The 16,960-nt window shown below is 36.0% G+C and overlaps 1 protein-coding gene across 1 annotated transcript in view; it reads right to left on the reverse strand.

Annotated features, from left to right (window-relative positions):
* Positions 1–1,270: 1,270 nt before the first annotated feature.
* The window catches only part of LOC144439702 (uncharacterized), a 90,580-nt gene continuing 74,890 nt past the window's right edge, over positions 1,271–16,960 (reverse strand). The window contains exons 8-17 of the mRNA XM_078128938.1: positions 11,218–11,420; positions 10,672–10,789; positions 9,838–10,287; positions 6,690–6,892; positions 6,052–6,169; positions 5,225–5,674; positions 4,376–4,609; positions 3,792–3,919; positions 2,588–2,667; positions 1,271–1,946 (exon numbers count right to left, since the gene is read on the reverse strand). Coding sequence (XP_077985064.1) covers positions 3,885–3,919; positions 4,376–4,609; positions 5,225–5,674; positions 6,052–6,169; positions 6,690–6,892; positions 9,838–10,287; positions 10,672–10,789; positions 11,218–11,420 — 1,811 coding nt within the window. The 3' untranslated portion in view covers positions 1,271–1,946; positions 2,588–2,667; positions 3,792–3,884. The remainder of the gene's footprint in view (positions 1,947–2,587; positions 2,668–3,791; positions 3,920–4,375; positions 4,610–5,224; positions 5,675–6,051; positions 6,170–6,689; positions 6,893–9,837; positions 10,288–10,671; positions 10,790–11,217; positions 11,421–16,960) is intronic.

A 16,960-nucleotide genomic window follows, 5' to 3' on the forward strand; every position in this document is an offset into this window, starting at 1 on the left:
CACATCTGTTTTAAAATTGACAAAGATGTATTTCTGTTAAAGTTTACATCAGCCGTTCTCTTTTTTTTTCTTTATTTTATTTTATATTTTCTGGATGTTTTCAGCAAGAAATCATGCAAGTGATGTTTTTTTAAACAAATGTACGGATTACATCAATTCAAATGTTCATCTATTAGAGTTTTAAAAGACAAAATACTTTAAAAATATATTTGTTGACTTGCAGTATAAATGTTACTTTTGTGAAATCATTATAACTTAACAAATACAGAGTCACAAGGCAGAGTCTGGATGCCAACGTGGAAGATCTGAAAGAGTCGATGAGGGATAGCACTAGCCTCGATATAATTTGTGTTCGATCACGATATAAATGGAAATCTAAAGATTCCAGATTCCAAACACTTCGACATTCTATCGATAATAATAACGGCCGAATTATAGTATATATTGCAAATATAACAACAGGCTAGGGTTGGATAGACAGTTGGATAAACGTTTGTAAGAACAAATTAAAGATACAATGTACAGTTGGTGTTATGAGTTATCCTCATAAATGATGCATTCCATTTATGAGTATTACTTTAATTATTGTCACGTCTTGATCGATGAAAATCAAATTTTCATCTAACATTTATGTTACACTCTGGGTATCGTGACAAACATGTCAGTCATACAGCCATTTACCCTTTCGAAAAACAAAACACTGTACACTGTGTTCATTGGTAACCATCAATGATTTTTAATATGCTGATAATGATGTAAACCCACACCTTTTTAACGATAAAAAAGAAGGCAGAAAAAGAAGCGAAGCATTAACCAATCCATTACAGTTTTAAATTGTCGAGGTCAATCATTAACATACAGGTCCATCCAAAACTTTCAAAGTAAAATCACACTGCCGATAAACTTATACCGTATAATACTGCTGTTAATTACTGCATCTTAAAATATCTTAAATTCAAATGATCATTCAATACAAAGAAATCAAGGAAAATTGACCAACATATTTTTCGGTTCCCGGTTAAAACGAACATTTGGCCAATTGTCTACACGTTTGCGTATGCAGAAAACATTACCAAGTCCACATCTTCTTTGTATTACTATAAAAATGACATTAAAATAACATTCTAAACACCCTATACGACTCTTTACATAACACATTCCTGTAATGCATGAATTCATAATCAGAGCATGGTAATCTATACTACCACTTCTTGTCTTCATAAAACCTCGCCCCTTTCCTATTTTCAGAAATAACCCCCCCCCCCCTCTCTTTTGTATTAATCAAAGAAAACATTAAAACACACTGGAAATAATCTGAAAAGTTGACTAATTTTTTTTGTCTAATTAGCATACACTGCTGTTGATATTGACCTGATGCATGTGTAATTGTGTGCAGTTAAGTTATAAACTATCTAAGGAGTGACATGTACATAGACGAATGTTACAAATTTGAAAACCCCACTACTCTGTTGCAATTTAATATGTTACCTTAATATTCCTTCATGCGTTAGAAATGTATGAAATTATAGTGTATGACTATGGTTATCAAATATTGAATTATGTATATACTGTTAGAAATTACTGCAACTCTTCATAATATTGATATGAGAAAAAGAACAATCGCTATTGTTTCATTAAACGTGCATTAGCTTCATCGTATTTCGCATTTGTAATGACTTGGTGTACAAAGTAAGCGTTAACACAAATAATAATTAAATGTTTGTGTTTTACAAAGTGAATTAATTGACACACATTAATGCTATTTAAAGAAGATAGGTGAGTGCTTTAATTTCATTCAGCAAAATAAACCAAAATTTTACAAGGATATATATCAAATAATGAATTCATTGACCGCATGTCATCACAATCAGCAACCTCATAGTTTCATTCATGTGTACATGTATTCAATTGATAACTGCATATGTAGGGTCGAAATCGATGTGTTTCTGTAAGAAATGAATAATGAATAAAACGTCATAGAGGGTTCCTGAAGTAAAATACATCTAACAACAAAGTTGTATTATGTAGTTGTTACTTCTCTCATTTTATTTCTTTCTAAAGCCCAAACTTGTATAGCACTGCAGCCGATCCGATGTATTGCCTAACTTTCAAAATGAAGTGCTTTGAAATGTCAATAAAGTACGACACAGAGACACATATATAAACTCTATTGTGTACTATTGTGTATTGAAGCACAAATAAATATAGTGAACGCTATAGTGGCACTAGTTGAGTTTATCCATTTTAATTGGGTGTAATGTTGCAGAGGTAAAACAGGTAGCTGTGGTAATTTACTTTCCAACTCAGACTTAAAAACCAATAACAATTTACTGGATGCAAAAGTTGTATTAAGACATACCTTCGGTGATGTAGTTTATTGACTGAGTGAATAGAAAACGACAGTGAAATCTCCACTAAAGTAATTACTTATTAACTACTAGAAGACAACTGCAATGTCACAGAAAGTATGCATCAAAATCAACACTATACTGCTCGTTCAATGTATGTTCTATGTAAGTATTTTCACCTGGATTAAAATGTTAAAAAACTCTGCTTATGCCTGTTTAATTTCTGAAATTCCCCGTACCTCTAACTGTAAGCTGTCGCCTCGATCCTTCCCATTGTTTCCATTGTGTATTTCCACGTACCGCACTGCAGTGACATCGTCTGTTTTAAATAAATAGATGTTCAGATTGAGATGGAGAGATAAGTAGTATGTGTATTCACACTCTTTGATTAATATGGTAAGGTGTCAGATATAGGTAACCAGCGCTCACAAAAGCACAAATGGCAATAAACGCAAGAGCTAAAAATAAATCACGCCCGACACACTACATCTGAATTTAATTAGATTTTGTAATGTCATGCCATGAATAGACATGGTGATATTCATGATAATATAGAGGTATCGAATAAAACACACACACACACACACACACACACACACACACACACACACACACACTCTCTCTCTCTCTCTCTCTCTCTCTCTCTCTCTCTCTCTCTCTCTCTCTCTCGCATATACGTGTGGCAAAGTAATTTTAACTAACTATCTATCATCTTTGACTGAACGTCTTCATTTGTATTTGAGCCAAGTGCAGCGCCCAAATGACAAATATACATCAAGATATGTTGTGATATGGGATATGTTGCATGAAATTGTTATTAGTCTGTCACCAAATGCATTGTCACAGTGAATGTAGAGATTTCATAACCAAAATTTTTCAACAAAGTTCATATTAAGCACTACCTCAGCGAGAGAGGGAGAGCAATTGTTGGCAAATGAAGCGACGAGAACAAAGGAAATGATTGGAGGACATGTCCAGTGAGACTTATTTTTGCCTTTGGTTCTCCTGTTTATGTATTGATTACTGCTATCAAATTATCTACGATTTTGTGCGATATATTGAACACCCGGGTAACGTATTCAACTTAGAATTCGTGTACAGAAGCCATACTGTAATTGGCTATACTGTATAGGTATTTAGTGAGGGGTTTCTTGTAAGGGTGCATTGTGGAACACAGCGGCATTTATTTTGTTTTCATCTTAAATTATGTATCATTATGATGAATAGTTTCAGGCGAAGGAATTGCTTCCATTCCTCCACTCCACACCACACCACACCACACCACACCATACCATCTTACACAATAATGCATGTACAATGACATGCGAAGTGTGAGGGGGTTACAAACAAAACTCTTGCAAGTTTCTCCTCGCTGGAGACATTCAGTTTACCTCTGGTCAGAGTGCGATGAGAAATGTAAAAGAAAGTGTAAATAACGCTTACCTTCCGCTTGTTTATTTCTTCTTCTCCTTTTCAAAATAACGATTAGGGTAACCACAGCAACTATCAGCAGAACAACAGCAAGTACGAGTCCCATTATGTATTCGGTGAACCATCACTATGCTGCACAGCTATGAAGAAGGATATTTTTCGTAATATTAAAACGATTTGACTTAAGCTATACTAGCCACAACGGCAAGGTTTGTTAATTGTTTTTGTTAGATATAAGGACGAACTCATAATATGGTACACCTTGAACGGTATTGAATCATTTTAGAGTAAAATAAAATACTTGTGGAGCAGTACACTTACTACCATGGTACAAAATATACAACCAGGTTGATTGTTGGGTCCGCACCCAAAAATCAACGCCTCCATGAATAACAATTTCTGTACTACTACTTATAGATAAATGGATCTAATTAACATGTGTAATTGGTATTTTAACAATTTTAAGTTAGTTCACTGTTGGTTACGTGATCGCCAAAAATAATACTTCAGTTGCAGCCAGTGTAAGTACGTTCTGTAAATATTGTTTGGCTAATATGTATTTTAACATAGAGTTTGATTGATTTCTAGGTACTCACCTACTGGTGCGTAAAACATTGATTCTTCACATCCACCACTAAGTGTACAGTATGTAATTCTATATACAGCACTTTTATCGCTGACTTTATATTCAGCAATTGCTGCATCCACAAACTCATTGTCAACTATCCAGTTACCAGTGGCACCTAACCCTTCAGCTTTTATACACACGAAATCTTGGTCTTCATTCAGCAGTTTGCCATAAACGTCGTTCACATTAACTTGTGGTTTACCTATGAAGATATGAATTCAGAATGATTGTATTGAAAATTTAGATCTGACAGAATATGAATTTGAAGAAAGTGCATCAGGGGATCACCTTACTTGCTTAAATGCAAAAATGCAATGCTCCATTAGTAATGGCATTACAGTAAAATGAGCATAATTACATATCTACTGCCATTACCAGAAAAAAAAATAGATGCTCAAAGAAGTGTTTTGTTTTGAGTATGTTTAGAACATATGTCATCATTTCAAAAAATTCAAATATAATATTTTCATGAATAGAACGAAAAATTAGAAACAAATGGTTTGATCGGCCTCTTCTGGAACTTAATCAAACACAATGATGTAATTATTCAGCGTTAATACTCCCCCTACATTCGTAGAATAATACGTCTGCGAAATTTGTTACAATACAAGGTGTGCTAACAGTTATACCATTAATGCATTGATGAAGCTCTTTCAGTAATATGCAACTCTAGCAGCAATGGTTGCAAAACAAGATGTTCTCTTCCCTTTTCAATAATGGAAGAGTCCAAGTGAAGTGACAAGTAGATTTTTGTAAGTTGGGCAATTCCACCATTGCAATGAGGGAGATGTTTTATAACAATGGATATGTAACTTACTTGATATTACGGATACAGTAACTGCACTGCTGACTGTATCTCGCTCTTCAACATACCCTGTTTGTTTGGCCTTACATTTAACTTCAATCTTAAGGTTCTCTTCTGCCTGACCAGTACTGTCTGCGCCTGATGTGTACGTGACTTCGAGTACACTTTCCGTAGTCAAAGTTCCATCATCATTTTCAGTCTCAGTTTTCGTGACTACAACATAGTTGTCCACACCTTCTGGTACGTTATCGTTTGGAAGGCTACCAGACGCGAAGTCGTAGGGCAGCTCACCAACGATATTTGTGCCAGCATCAGATGTAATGGAATACATCCATGTCAAATCGGCTTTGGGTTTGACGTTAGAAGCTGTACACGTTCTGGAGACAACTACTTCTTCACCATTCTTTGGAACATCAACTGATTCTTCAACCTCTCCATCTACTGAGGGCGACGAAAGAGGAGCTGAAAAGGTAGGATGATGATAATAATAATAACAATTATAACACAAATACGTGCAAATCTTCAATTCCGCTATGTGATGTCAAACACTCAAATCAATCCTGCTCTACTGAACTTTTCCCCGCAAATACCCCCCCCCAAAAAAATAGACAATTAGTTTACAGTTACATTTCCGAACTTTAATGTAAAAAGTTACATTTAAGACAACAACTTAACTCGTATTTACAGTAACATATAAACTGCCATTTTAACTTGGCATCATCTGATACAAAGTGCGTGGGTTGCTTCGAATCACGTGACTGTGATGCTTGGCGCATCGAACACACGAAAATACGCGCTTCTAAACCTCGCAAGTATTATGTTAATTATGCAACACTTACACCATACTCCAACCTTTGCAGTATAACTCTGTGGTTCTGCATTTGCCACTGTACATTGGTATCTACCCTCTCTACTATAATCTACAGCTGGAAGTTTCAACTGATAGGATCCAGTAGCCTGTAACCAAACATGACATTTTAGTGAAATGGGCAATAAGTACAGAACATCTAATGCACTTGTGAAGGTCTTTTATCATGTTACTTTACCAATGTTGGTAAAAGGTATGGAATTCACCCATTTCCCTCTCCTTCATGAAGTGAATCTTGACCCATGACAAATGTTATTAACATATTTGGTCATACTCAACACTGTAAAAAGTGTGCATGTCACGTGTGTCAGGTTGAGGTGAAATTTGATACTGAACACTTGTATAAATATCGCAGTATGTGTGAATTGATGTTCATTCAGTGCAATAGCTCACCCACCTTCCTTAGGCAGTACCCAAGGTGTGTTTGTGTGTGTGTGTGGGGGGGGGGGGGGCTGAAACCCTATTTGAAAACTGTCAACAAACTGACAACTATTCTAGTATTTCTTGTGATGCTGGAAGTTCGTCGCCAGGTAGATAGGCAACATTCTCAATATTATATAACTGTTCACGTTCAATGTGTACAGTCAAGCTATCAGAAATCATACTCACCGCATCATAATTGAGTTTGGCCCAGTCTTCATATTCCAATGTACCAACAGTCAAATCGACTGTGCTCTCATCTGTTTCTGATAGTTTGGCCCAACGTGCTAGTGCCACTAGTAATCCACATAATTTACAATCTAAAACAACTTCAGATCCATATTCAACTTGAACGTCTTGTGGTGTTTCCTCCCAAGTCTGTGCTGTGCATACTGTCACAAGTAATTAGTAATGCTTATACCTGTATTTGTTGCTATCATTGTATAAAGAACCCTATGACATGTGAGTGTATGTGTCTCATACACAGGGGATTTACATGAGTGCTTACAGTTTTCTATGCAGCCATACTTTCACTTGCTACACTCGAGAAAGTACAACAGAAAACACTAAAACAGCATGAGTGAAAATATCCCTGAGTACCCACTCTGAAACTCACGTACGTGGCATGGAGTTCTGCTATTATTACTAATGTTTATCTGAAATGGCAAATTTCCATAACTACATACTATTTCAAAGTATGTCTCATCTTAAATTGGTAATGTTTTATGTCCAATTCAACATGTACAGGTCAATAACAGGCGACAGAAATATCAAAATGACTTTGAATTTGTTACCATTATATTGATGTCCCTCTTCAAAATTGTCCTATTCGACTTGAAATCAAAGTGTTTAATTTCTGCACACTGGTCTACATGCACTCTTTATATTACTACTATTACATAATGTTGTATATCGTCTTATTGAAATACATATTGTTCAAATATTTCCATGTGTACATTGTATTATGATTTATATATCTTACATAATATAGTTTTATTGGGACTACAATGTACTGGTTACAAATCGGTCCTCGGAGGAAGGCCATATTTATACCAGATGTAAACTGAATATCTTCCGTAAGGGCAAAGTTTTGAGATTGTCGTTCCAACAGACAATTGTTGGAATACAACAGAACATATGTAATGAGTTATTTTTTCTCATTGATTGCTATTTGCTCATTGCAGTGATCTCCTGGCAAACCACAACATGTACTGTGACATTTTAGTGGCCTACAAAAATATGCCAATAATTTATTTAAACTAAAAGCTACATCAATAGTATTTTCAGGACAAGTGCACTTTGGTATCGCAAATGCACGTATCAAATTATATTGAATTGGAAGTGTGCATTCTTGAGATATAGACTAATTACCGAAAACCATTTATTATGTAAATTTCTCATTAATGTTCTTGGGATGTTTACCGAAACCTAATCAGTTCTTGTCACTACCCTACAGAACACATGCAATAAATTTTGTTTGAATTGAGCCAGTCGTGTTTTAGAAAATGGTGATAAAGTTGCACCACTTTAGATGACATTTCCTGACGAGAAACTATTTTTTTCTTTTTTGTAGCCAATCGAAAATATGCCAGTAACTTATTATAACTAAAAGCTACATTAGTAATATTTTCAGGACATGTGCGCTTTGGTATCGCAAATGTGTGTACCAAGTTATAATGAATTTGAAGTGTGCATTCTTGAGATATAGCCTAATTACCGAAAATCATTAAAAATGTAAATTGCTCATTAATATTCACGGCACTTTTACCAAAACCTAATCAAGTCTTGCCATTACCCTACTGAATGTGTCTTCAACATTTCATTTGAATTGAGCAAGCCGTTATGGAGAAAACGATGACATAGACAGCCACACACACACACAGATTCACAGACACACCGACACACAGACTTCCACCCATAAATATATCTCTTCCTTACGGAAGAAAAAAATGAATGTTGGGGGGAGGGGTGTCACATTTACTTTAACTCATTTTTTATTAAGCTTTCCATCATTGTGTTATTTTGGCATGATCCCACCGCTGCCACCAGTTCTAATTTCTATTGCTACCACATTCCACCACTGCCACAATGTAAAGTACCATAATAATCCAATCAATCAGCCAGATTTTAATAATTACCTTTTGTTTGTGGTCGCCGTAATTGATTTATGAAAATTAATTTCCAATTTTGCCAGTGAAATTGCAAGACGTGAGTGACGGTTGTTTTTCGTCCATAATTTTTAAGTTTCTTCATTTTTATTTAGGATTCGTAAAAAATAAGCTCCCCCACTCGGCAGTTATATTTGGTTGTTTAAATTTTTAAAAAAAGAAAAGAAAAAAGGAATACACTGATTGTGTTGTAGTCGAAATTCAAAGATAAGAATTATAATTATATTTCTAAAACTCTGTGGCTTGTCGATTTAAAAGAGCTGTCAAATGGATGGGATTGTTACGGTAATTTCATAACATATCAGTGAAATGTAATCAATTAGCTGTTAATTATGGTGTGAAGAGAGGAGCAGGTCTCAAAGTAATAAATGGAGAACAGCGTGGCAAGATATTGGGGATAATGTGCCAGGATGGAAGTGTTGACCTCAGTCCTGAGGTTGTCAGTTGTGTGCTCACCTATTGTTTGGGATGTTCGGCATTCACCTCAGCCAATTTCACCCTAACGCTGGCATTGGATTAATACATACACAAACTCACTGTGGTGGTAATAGCTGAAAACAATCCCCTGCCTCTCATGAGATTCAATATCACGACCTCCTGACCAATAATCTTGAGCCCCAACGACTACATCATGTTTTGTCATTGAAATATTTGAATATGGGCATGTGTTAGAGAAGGGAAAATGAGTGGGTATTTTTTAGTACAGCGAACTAGGGGAGGGTCATATTTTATGACATAGAACGGGTTTGATTTCCTCAGCCGGTAACTACTGCAGGCTCCCTTAGGCTCACGTTTCAATAATTAGTTTACAACACAGAGAGAATTTACATTAAATTAAATTAGAAACAAATGGTTTGATCTGCCTCCTCTGGAACTTAATCACACAATGATTTAATTATTCAGTGTTGATACTTCCCTGACACTCGTAGAACAATACGTCTGCGAAATTTGTTAAAATACAAGGTGTGCTAACAGCTATACCATTAATGCATTGATGAAGCTCTTTCAGTAATATGCAACTCTAGCAGCAATGGTTGCAAAACAAGATGTTCTCTTCCCCTTTTCACTGATGGAAGAGTCCAAGTGACAACTAGGTTTCTTTCTGTAAGTTGGGCAATTCCATCATTGCAATGAGGGAGATGTTTTATAACAATGGAGAGGTAACTTACTTGATATTACGGATACAGTAACTGCACTGCTGACTGTATCTCGCTCTTCAACATACCCTGTTTGTTTGGCCTTACATTTGACTTCAATCTTAAGGTTCTCTTCTGTCTGACCAGTACTGTCTGCGCCTGATGTGTACGTGACTTCGAGTGCACTTTCCGTATCCGTAGTTCCATCATCATTTTCAGTCTCAGTTTTTGTGACTACAACATAGTTGTCCACACCTTCTGGTACGTCATCGTCTGGAAGGCTACCAGACGCGAAGTCGAAGGGCAGCTCACCAACGATATTTGTGCCAGCATCAGATGTAATGGAATACATCCATGTCAAATCGGCTTTGGGTTTGACGTTAGAAGCTGTACACGTTCTTGTGATGACCAATGCTTCTCCAGACATAGGAACATCAACTGATTCTTCAACCTCTCCATCTACTGAGGGCGACGAAAGAGGAGCTGAAAAGGTAGGATGATGATAATAATAATAATTATTATAATAACACAAATACGTGCAAATCTTCAATTCCGCTATGTGATGTCAAACACTCAAATCAATCCTGCTCTACCGAACTTTTCCCCGCAAATACCCGAACATAAAAAAACTAGACAATTAGTTTACAGTTACATTTCCAAACTTTAACGTAAAAAGTTACGACATTTAAGACAAAAACTTAACTCGTATTTACAGTAACATATAAACTACCATTTTAACTTGGCATCGTCTGATACAAAGTGCGTGGGTTGCTTCCAATCACGTGACTGTGATGCTTGGCGCATCGAACACACGAAAATACGCGCTTCTAAACCTCGCTAGAATCATGTTAATTATGCAACACTTACACCATACTCCAACCTTTGCAGTATAACCCTGTGGATTTGCATTTACCACTACACATTGGTATCTACCCTCTCTACTATAATCTACAGCTGGAAGTTTCAACTGATAGGATCCAGTAGCCTGTAACCAAACATGACATTTTAGTGAAATGGGCAATAAGTACAGAACATCTAATGCACTTTTGAAGGTATTTTATCATGTTACAAATATGGTTGACATATTTAGTCATACTCAACACTGTAAAAAGTGTGCATGTCACGTGTGTCAGGTTGAGGTGAAATTTGATACTGAACACTTGTATAAATATCGCATTATGGGTGAATTGATGTTCATTCAGTGCAATAGCTCACCCACCTTCCTTAGGCAGTGCCCAAGGTGTGTTTGTGGGGGGCGCTGAAAACTTATTTGAAAACTGTCAACAAACTGTCAACTATTCTAGTATTTCTTGTGATGTTGGAAGTTTGTCGCCAGGTAGATAGCCAATATTCTCAATATTATATAACTGTTCACGTTCAATGTGTACAGTCAAACTCATAAATCATACTCACCGCATCATAAATGACTTCGACCCAGTTTACGTTTTCCAATGTACCAATAGTCAAATCGACTGAGCTATCATCTGTTTCTGATAGTTTGACCCAACGTGCTAGTGCCACTATTAATCCAGATAATTTACAATCTAAAACAACTTCAGATCCATATTCAACTTGAACGTCTTGTGGTGTTTCCTCCCAAGTCTGTGCTGTGCATACTGTAATACAAACACAAGTAATTAGTAATGCTTATAACTGTATCTGTTGGTATCATTGTCTATAGAACCCTATGACATGTGAGTGCATGTGTCTCATACTCAGAGGATTTACAAGACATTGTGTGCTTACAGTTTTCTATGCAGCCGTACTTTCACTTGCTACACTCGAGAAAGTGCAGCAGAAAACACTAAAGAGCATGAGTGAAAATATCCCTGAGTACCCACTCTGGAACTCACGTACGTGGCATGGAGTTCTGTTATTATTACTTATGTTTATCTGAAATGGCAAATTCCATAACATATACTATTTCAAAGTGTGTCTCACCTTAAATTGGTTATGTTTTATGTCCAATTCAACATGTACAGGTCAATGGAGGCACAGATTGTAGAGTCAGTCCGTCCAATTAGTTTTAAGGCATTTCATTTCGTATGTGTTAAGTGTACAACAACACGTATAATGTTTTATATCGCAAGATGACACAATGCAACTCAAGGCGTTTTTGTTTACGGTTTATTGTATGGAAATTTCAGTACTGAAGCGTGGCTCATGATTTCGTTTAGTTCGAATGTTCGTATGTATGATGGGGAAATTAAACGATCTCCATTCGCATATGGATTCTAAGCTATCCAGCTTCACTTGGATGTACCCAGTTATGGAATATAGAGTATATCTTGAAATCTACATATTTCATTCATCAGAGAAAGCCACACGGATTATCAAGTTACACTAGAATTCTGTGGAATTCTTCACAAGGTGGATAAATTGATGTCATTCCAGTGGCAAACATGTTAGAAATACATGTATTATACAGCTAAAATTATGTAGGCTTGGTGTTTTACTCATAGGGAAATTACTTTTTGACACAAAGATAGACAGATGTCAACTCAAGACTAACAATAGTCTTGCTGCTAGACGTTCGGGCTTTCTTTCGATGCTATAACTATAAGCGAACGAAGTTCGCATGTGAGGGCTTCCATCCTCGATAGCGTTGTTCGGCTGTGTGTCGTATTTTATCGGAAGAACATCCGAGGGCTAGCTGATAGACTAGACTAACAATGACAGAGACAAGATATACACGGCAGGAGCCATTGCCCAATCACATTGAACACTGATAAACATTGCCATTCTTTCACACTGCAGTGAAAAACAGGCTTCCAATGAAAACATTAACATTACTTGGTGATTTTAATGGCTGCATTTGTTTGTTTTTCTAACTGATAATCAACATTTTAAATTGACTAGCTCTACATCCCAACTCTACATCGGCACCTATGTATTATTTCTTTTGCATTAGGAGTTGTCTGTGGATGTGTATTAAATGTCATGTCACCCGAGTGAAACACCAAGCCTGCATCATTGTAGCTGTATGTATGGTATATATTGTGATGCTTTTAATGTATACATGCTAATTAAGACCTCACCTCCTGTTTTCAGATAGGTAGTCTGATTGCTGTCTGACGTAAATGAACCAAGGACACTATTAGTATATACACATATGTGTGTATGACTAATTTCTATTTTGCTGACAAATTTCCTCAAATTCCTGGCATATGACACATGTCCACAGGCAAAATTTCACCATATTTGACAATTGCGTTTTATTTTTAAAATTGAGTTATTTAATCCTTGTTTCATATAAATGTCAGCCAAATGTGTTCAGTATTATGCAATAAGTATATTGGTTTCTGATGGACTACTAGACTATCAACACATATGACATTTCAATTGTCTGAGTGACTAGAGTGACAGCCAGCGCACTCTAATATTTATCTATGCAGGTAATAGTGGACATAGTCAGCCTGTCTGAACACTGTGAAGTCATGCTCTGTTATTATGCAAAGTATATCTCTTTGAAGGAGGCCATCTTTCTCGGAGTGCCTAGACCGACAAAGAACAGAGCATTAACAATACGATAAACAGATGGGTTTGTTTCGGTAATTTCATAACATATCAGTGAAATATAATGAATGAACTCAATTATGGTGTGAAGAGAAGAACAGGTCTCACAATAATAAATGGAGAACAGTGTGACAAGATATTGGGGATAATGTGCCGGGGTGGAAGTGTTGACCTCAGTCCTGAGCTTGTCAGTTGTGTGCTCACCTATTGTTTGGGATGTTCGGCATTCACCTCAGCCAATTTCACCCTAACGCTGGCATTGGATTAATACATACACAAACTCACTGTGGTGGTAATAGCTGAAAACAATCCCCTGCCTCTCATGAGATTCAACCTCACGACCCCCTGACCACTAATCTTGAGCGCTAACGACTACATCATGTTTTGTCATTGAAATATTTAAATAGGGTCATGTGTTAGAGAAGGGAAAATGAGGGGGTATTTTTTAGTACAGCGAACTAGGGGGAGGGTCACATTTTATGACACAGAACGGGTTTGATTTCCCCGGCCTGGTAACTACTGCAGGTTCCCTTAGGCTAACGTTTCAATAATTAGTTTACAACACAGAGAGAATTTTCATTTGAAGGTGTTGTCACATTGTTGTTGAACGATATTACACAGACTGGAGATCTACCAAATGGTCAAGGATGTTATTGTTTTGAAAACAAAACCCACTGCGAGCAATATCACGTTCTCTCTCTGTCTTATGAATCTTTCACTTAAAAGACACTTAAAAATGGAAATTTATATACGTCATGTCATGATTTGTATATCTTACATGACTAATCATGACTATTATGATTTATTCTACGTGGAAGTTGTTCAATGAATTTTCATTTGTGAAAATTATCATGTAATTGTCTTTCCCTCTCATTAAATTGGAGACAGTTGGCGACTTATATCTTCGTCAGACAAGTTTAGGCAGCACAGCTTATTCTTGTGTAAATCAGTCAAAGTAGAACGGTCTCTTGATCTTTACTTTTTGTTTGAATTCTTGAGTCAGCAAGTTAGTCACATTGACATGCAAATTGCTACGAATTACGACTTGAAAGTTGTTATTTCTTAAATACTGATTTATGTGTACACTTTGAAATTGAGTATGAAGAGGCATTGTAATAGAACGAAATGGTAAATACATATACACAAAAATACACAAGAACATATAGTAGAGTTTGATATAAAATGTATGATAACGTGATACATGTATTTTCCTACAAGATATGTGATTGACAATTGTATTGACATAATGTGCCTGGATCAGCCTTTTTAAGTGGCTTTTTTTTGGGAAAACTTCGACAGGCAGGCAGACAGACAGACAGACATACATACATACATACATACATACATACATACATACATACATACAAACAGTCAAACAAACAAGCATACATACATACATACATACATACATACATACATACATACATACACACACACATACATTCACACATACATACATACATACATACATACATACATACATACATACATACATACATACATACATACATACATACATACATATGTCACAGATGACATATTTATATTTTCAGTAAACTTAATATTTTAACAACATCGCATGTCCTAGTTTGACTGAAAGGTCAATAGACGGTCTCAAGGATATCGGATTTAGACCACACAGGACAACAGAAAGTAATATTGGTGGCGATCCGGGGCTTGAACAACAGAAAGTAATATTGATGGAGATCCGGGGCTTGAACAACAGAAAGTAATATGGTGCACAACAGAAAGTAATATTGATGGAGATCCGGGGCTTGAACAACCATTTGTGTGTATAATGAACCAAGTTTGAACCTTACGAAGACTTACCGACAACCTTTAAGAAGAAAAGCACAACCCCACTGGGTGAGTAAAACAAATCAACACTGTAACGAAGAAACAATGATGCATGAGAAGAAAAAGTTTGTACAAAAAGGGATGCGAAGAAGATTCAAGAACTTTTCGAAAGGAAACTTTAACGTTTATGTTCCAATGGTGGGAATGCTACACGAACTAGAACTGATAACATTGCAGTAACGGAATATAACATTGCAGAAGGAGAGAATGTGTCTGAAAGCGTGGAATTTTGAATAACGAGACAACGATAAAGACTATGACAAACTTTGAAGTGAAGCCATCAACGCGACCAGCTGACATTCGATTGCTACAAGCACGAGTATGAAGAACACTTTAATTTTCAACAAAAAGATATCGGACGCTTATACAGAACGCAGCAGTTTGCATGTGAAATACATATTTAAGACTTTTGATGGACAAAGAACTCATTAATCATACGGTAGTAAATTTTTTTTAAAGATTGACATTATTATTATTGCTCAATTCATTTTTATTCACGATCAGCGAGTTTGTTACTGTGTGTACAAAGCTAATCATGAGAGACATGTGTAAGAAATAATAATTGTATGCTCGATTTAGTTTGACGACGAACAATTCTGGGAATCTATTTTCTTACCACAACCATTTCAGTGATGCTGTTTTACATCTCAATGGTCGCGTACAAGCAGAAAGAATATTATTGATTTATCTATGGAGAAAATTTTAGTTTTAATAAGGATATTTCTTGAAGTATGGAGTATTGGAAACTCCTCGAAGTTTTGTTGACTCTGAGTTGTAGTGAGCCGAAAACGCTACAGATAAATGCGTTGCTCACACGTTGAGTCTGATTTTGTGATGTAAGGTTCCTATGGTAAAGGAAGGAACCAAATTGATATAGTATTTTATTGAATCTGCTGTACAAGATAACTATTTGAATTCGAATTTGGGTGTAAAACAGAGATCCGACCGAAATGAGCTGTGTTAATGTCTATACAAATTTCCTTTCAAATTCCGCAAGAATTTATGAAATTCCTCAGAAAGGACCATTATCACTTGAGCTGCGTGCATAATTTCTAGTGGTATTGATTCAAATGGTATATTGAATTGCAATGAGAAAATAGCCAACCTACTTATGGTCAATCAGGTTACTTGTAATGAAAACTAAATTGACTTATTGGATTAATATTAATGGTCTTATTAGTTCTGTACAAGTCGTTAACATACTGAAGATGTCAAATTTTAAACATGGATGAACAGCTAAGATGCCTGTAATGTTTAAATAATGACGTAGGGTTTCTTACACGACAATGATGGTGTTGGCGCAACTGACTTCTCTTGATGACTGTAACAGCTGATTAGTTAGTGTAACTTAAGGATAGCTGTAAGGCAATACATTTAGGTCAGTGTTCTTGATAGCTGATATCAGGGTGAAATCACAAGTTACTGGACTTAGATTACTTGAATAACATTGACTGGTTAATTTTGACTTCACTAAACAAAGACGACGTCACTGACACACACTTTTATGCTACACCATTTTTCATAATATTGATTTCGTCTGTAGTTAAAGATATTTGGAAAATGATCACGAATATGGCATGCTGACCGTTTGTCAGTGACAATTTTCAATATTGGCGTGATGAAATATTTAAGAGTTAATGTTTATTCATAGCATAGATATTTAATGCCATCATTTGATTTTACGAGACAGATACCTACATTCCTTTCAGATAGGAATACTTATGTTATAATTTAGTTATGTACACGATGAATCGGGTATAACTTGGTCAACATTAAAACATTC

Source organism: Glandiceps talaboti, chromosome 9, assembly GCF_964340395.1.
Source record: "Glandiceps talaboti chromosome 9, keGlaTala1.1, whole genome shotgun sequence".
Classification (NCBI taxonomy): domain Eukaryota; kingdom Metazoa; phylum Hemichordata; class Enteropneusta; family Spengelidae; genus Glandiceps; species Glandiceps talaboti.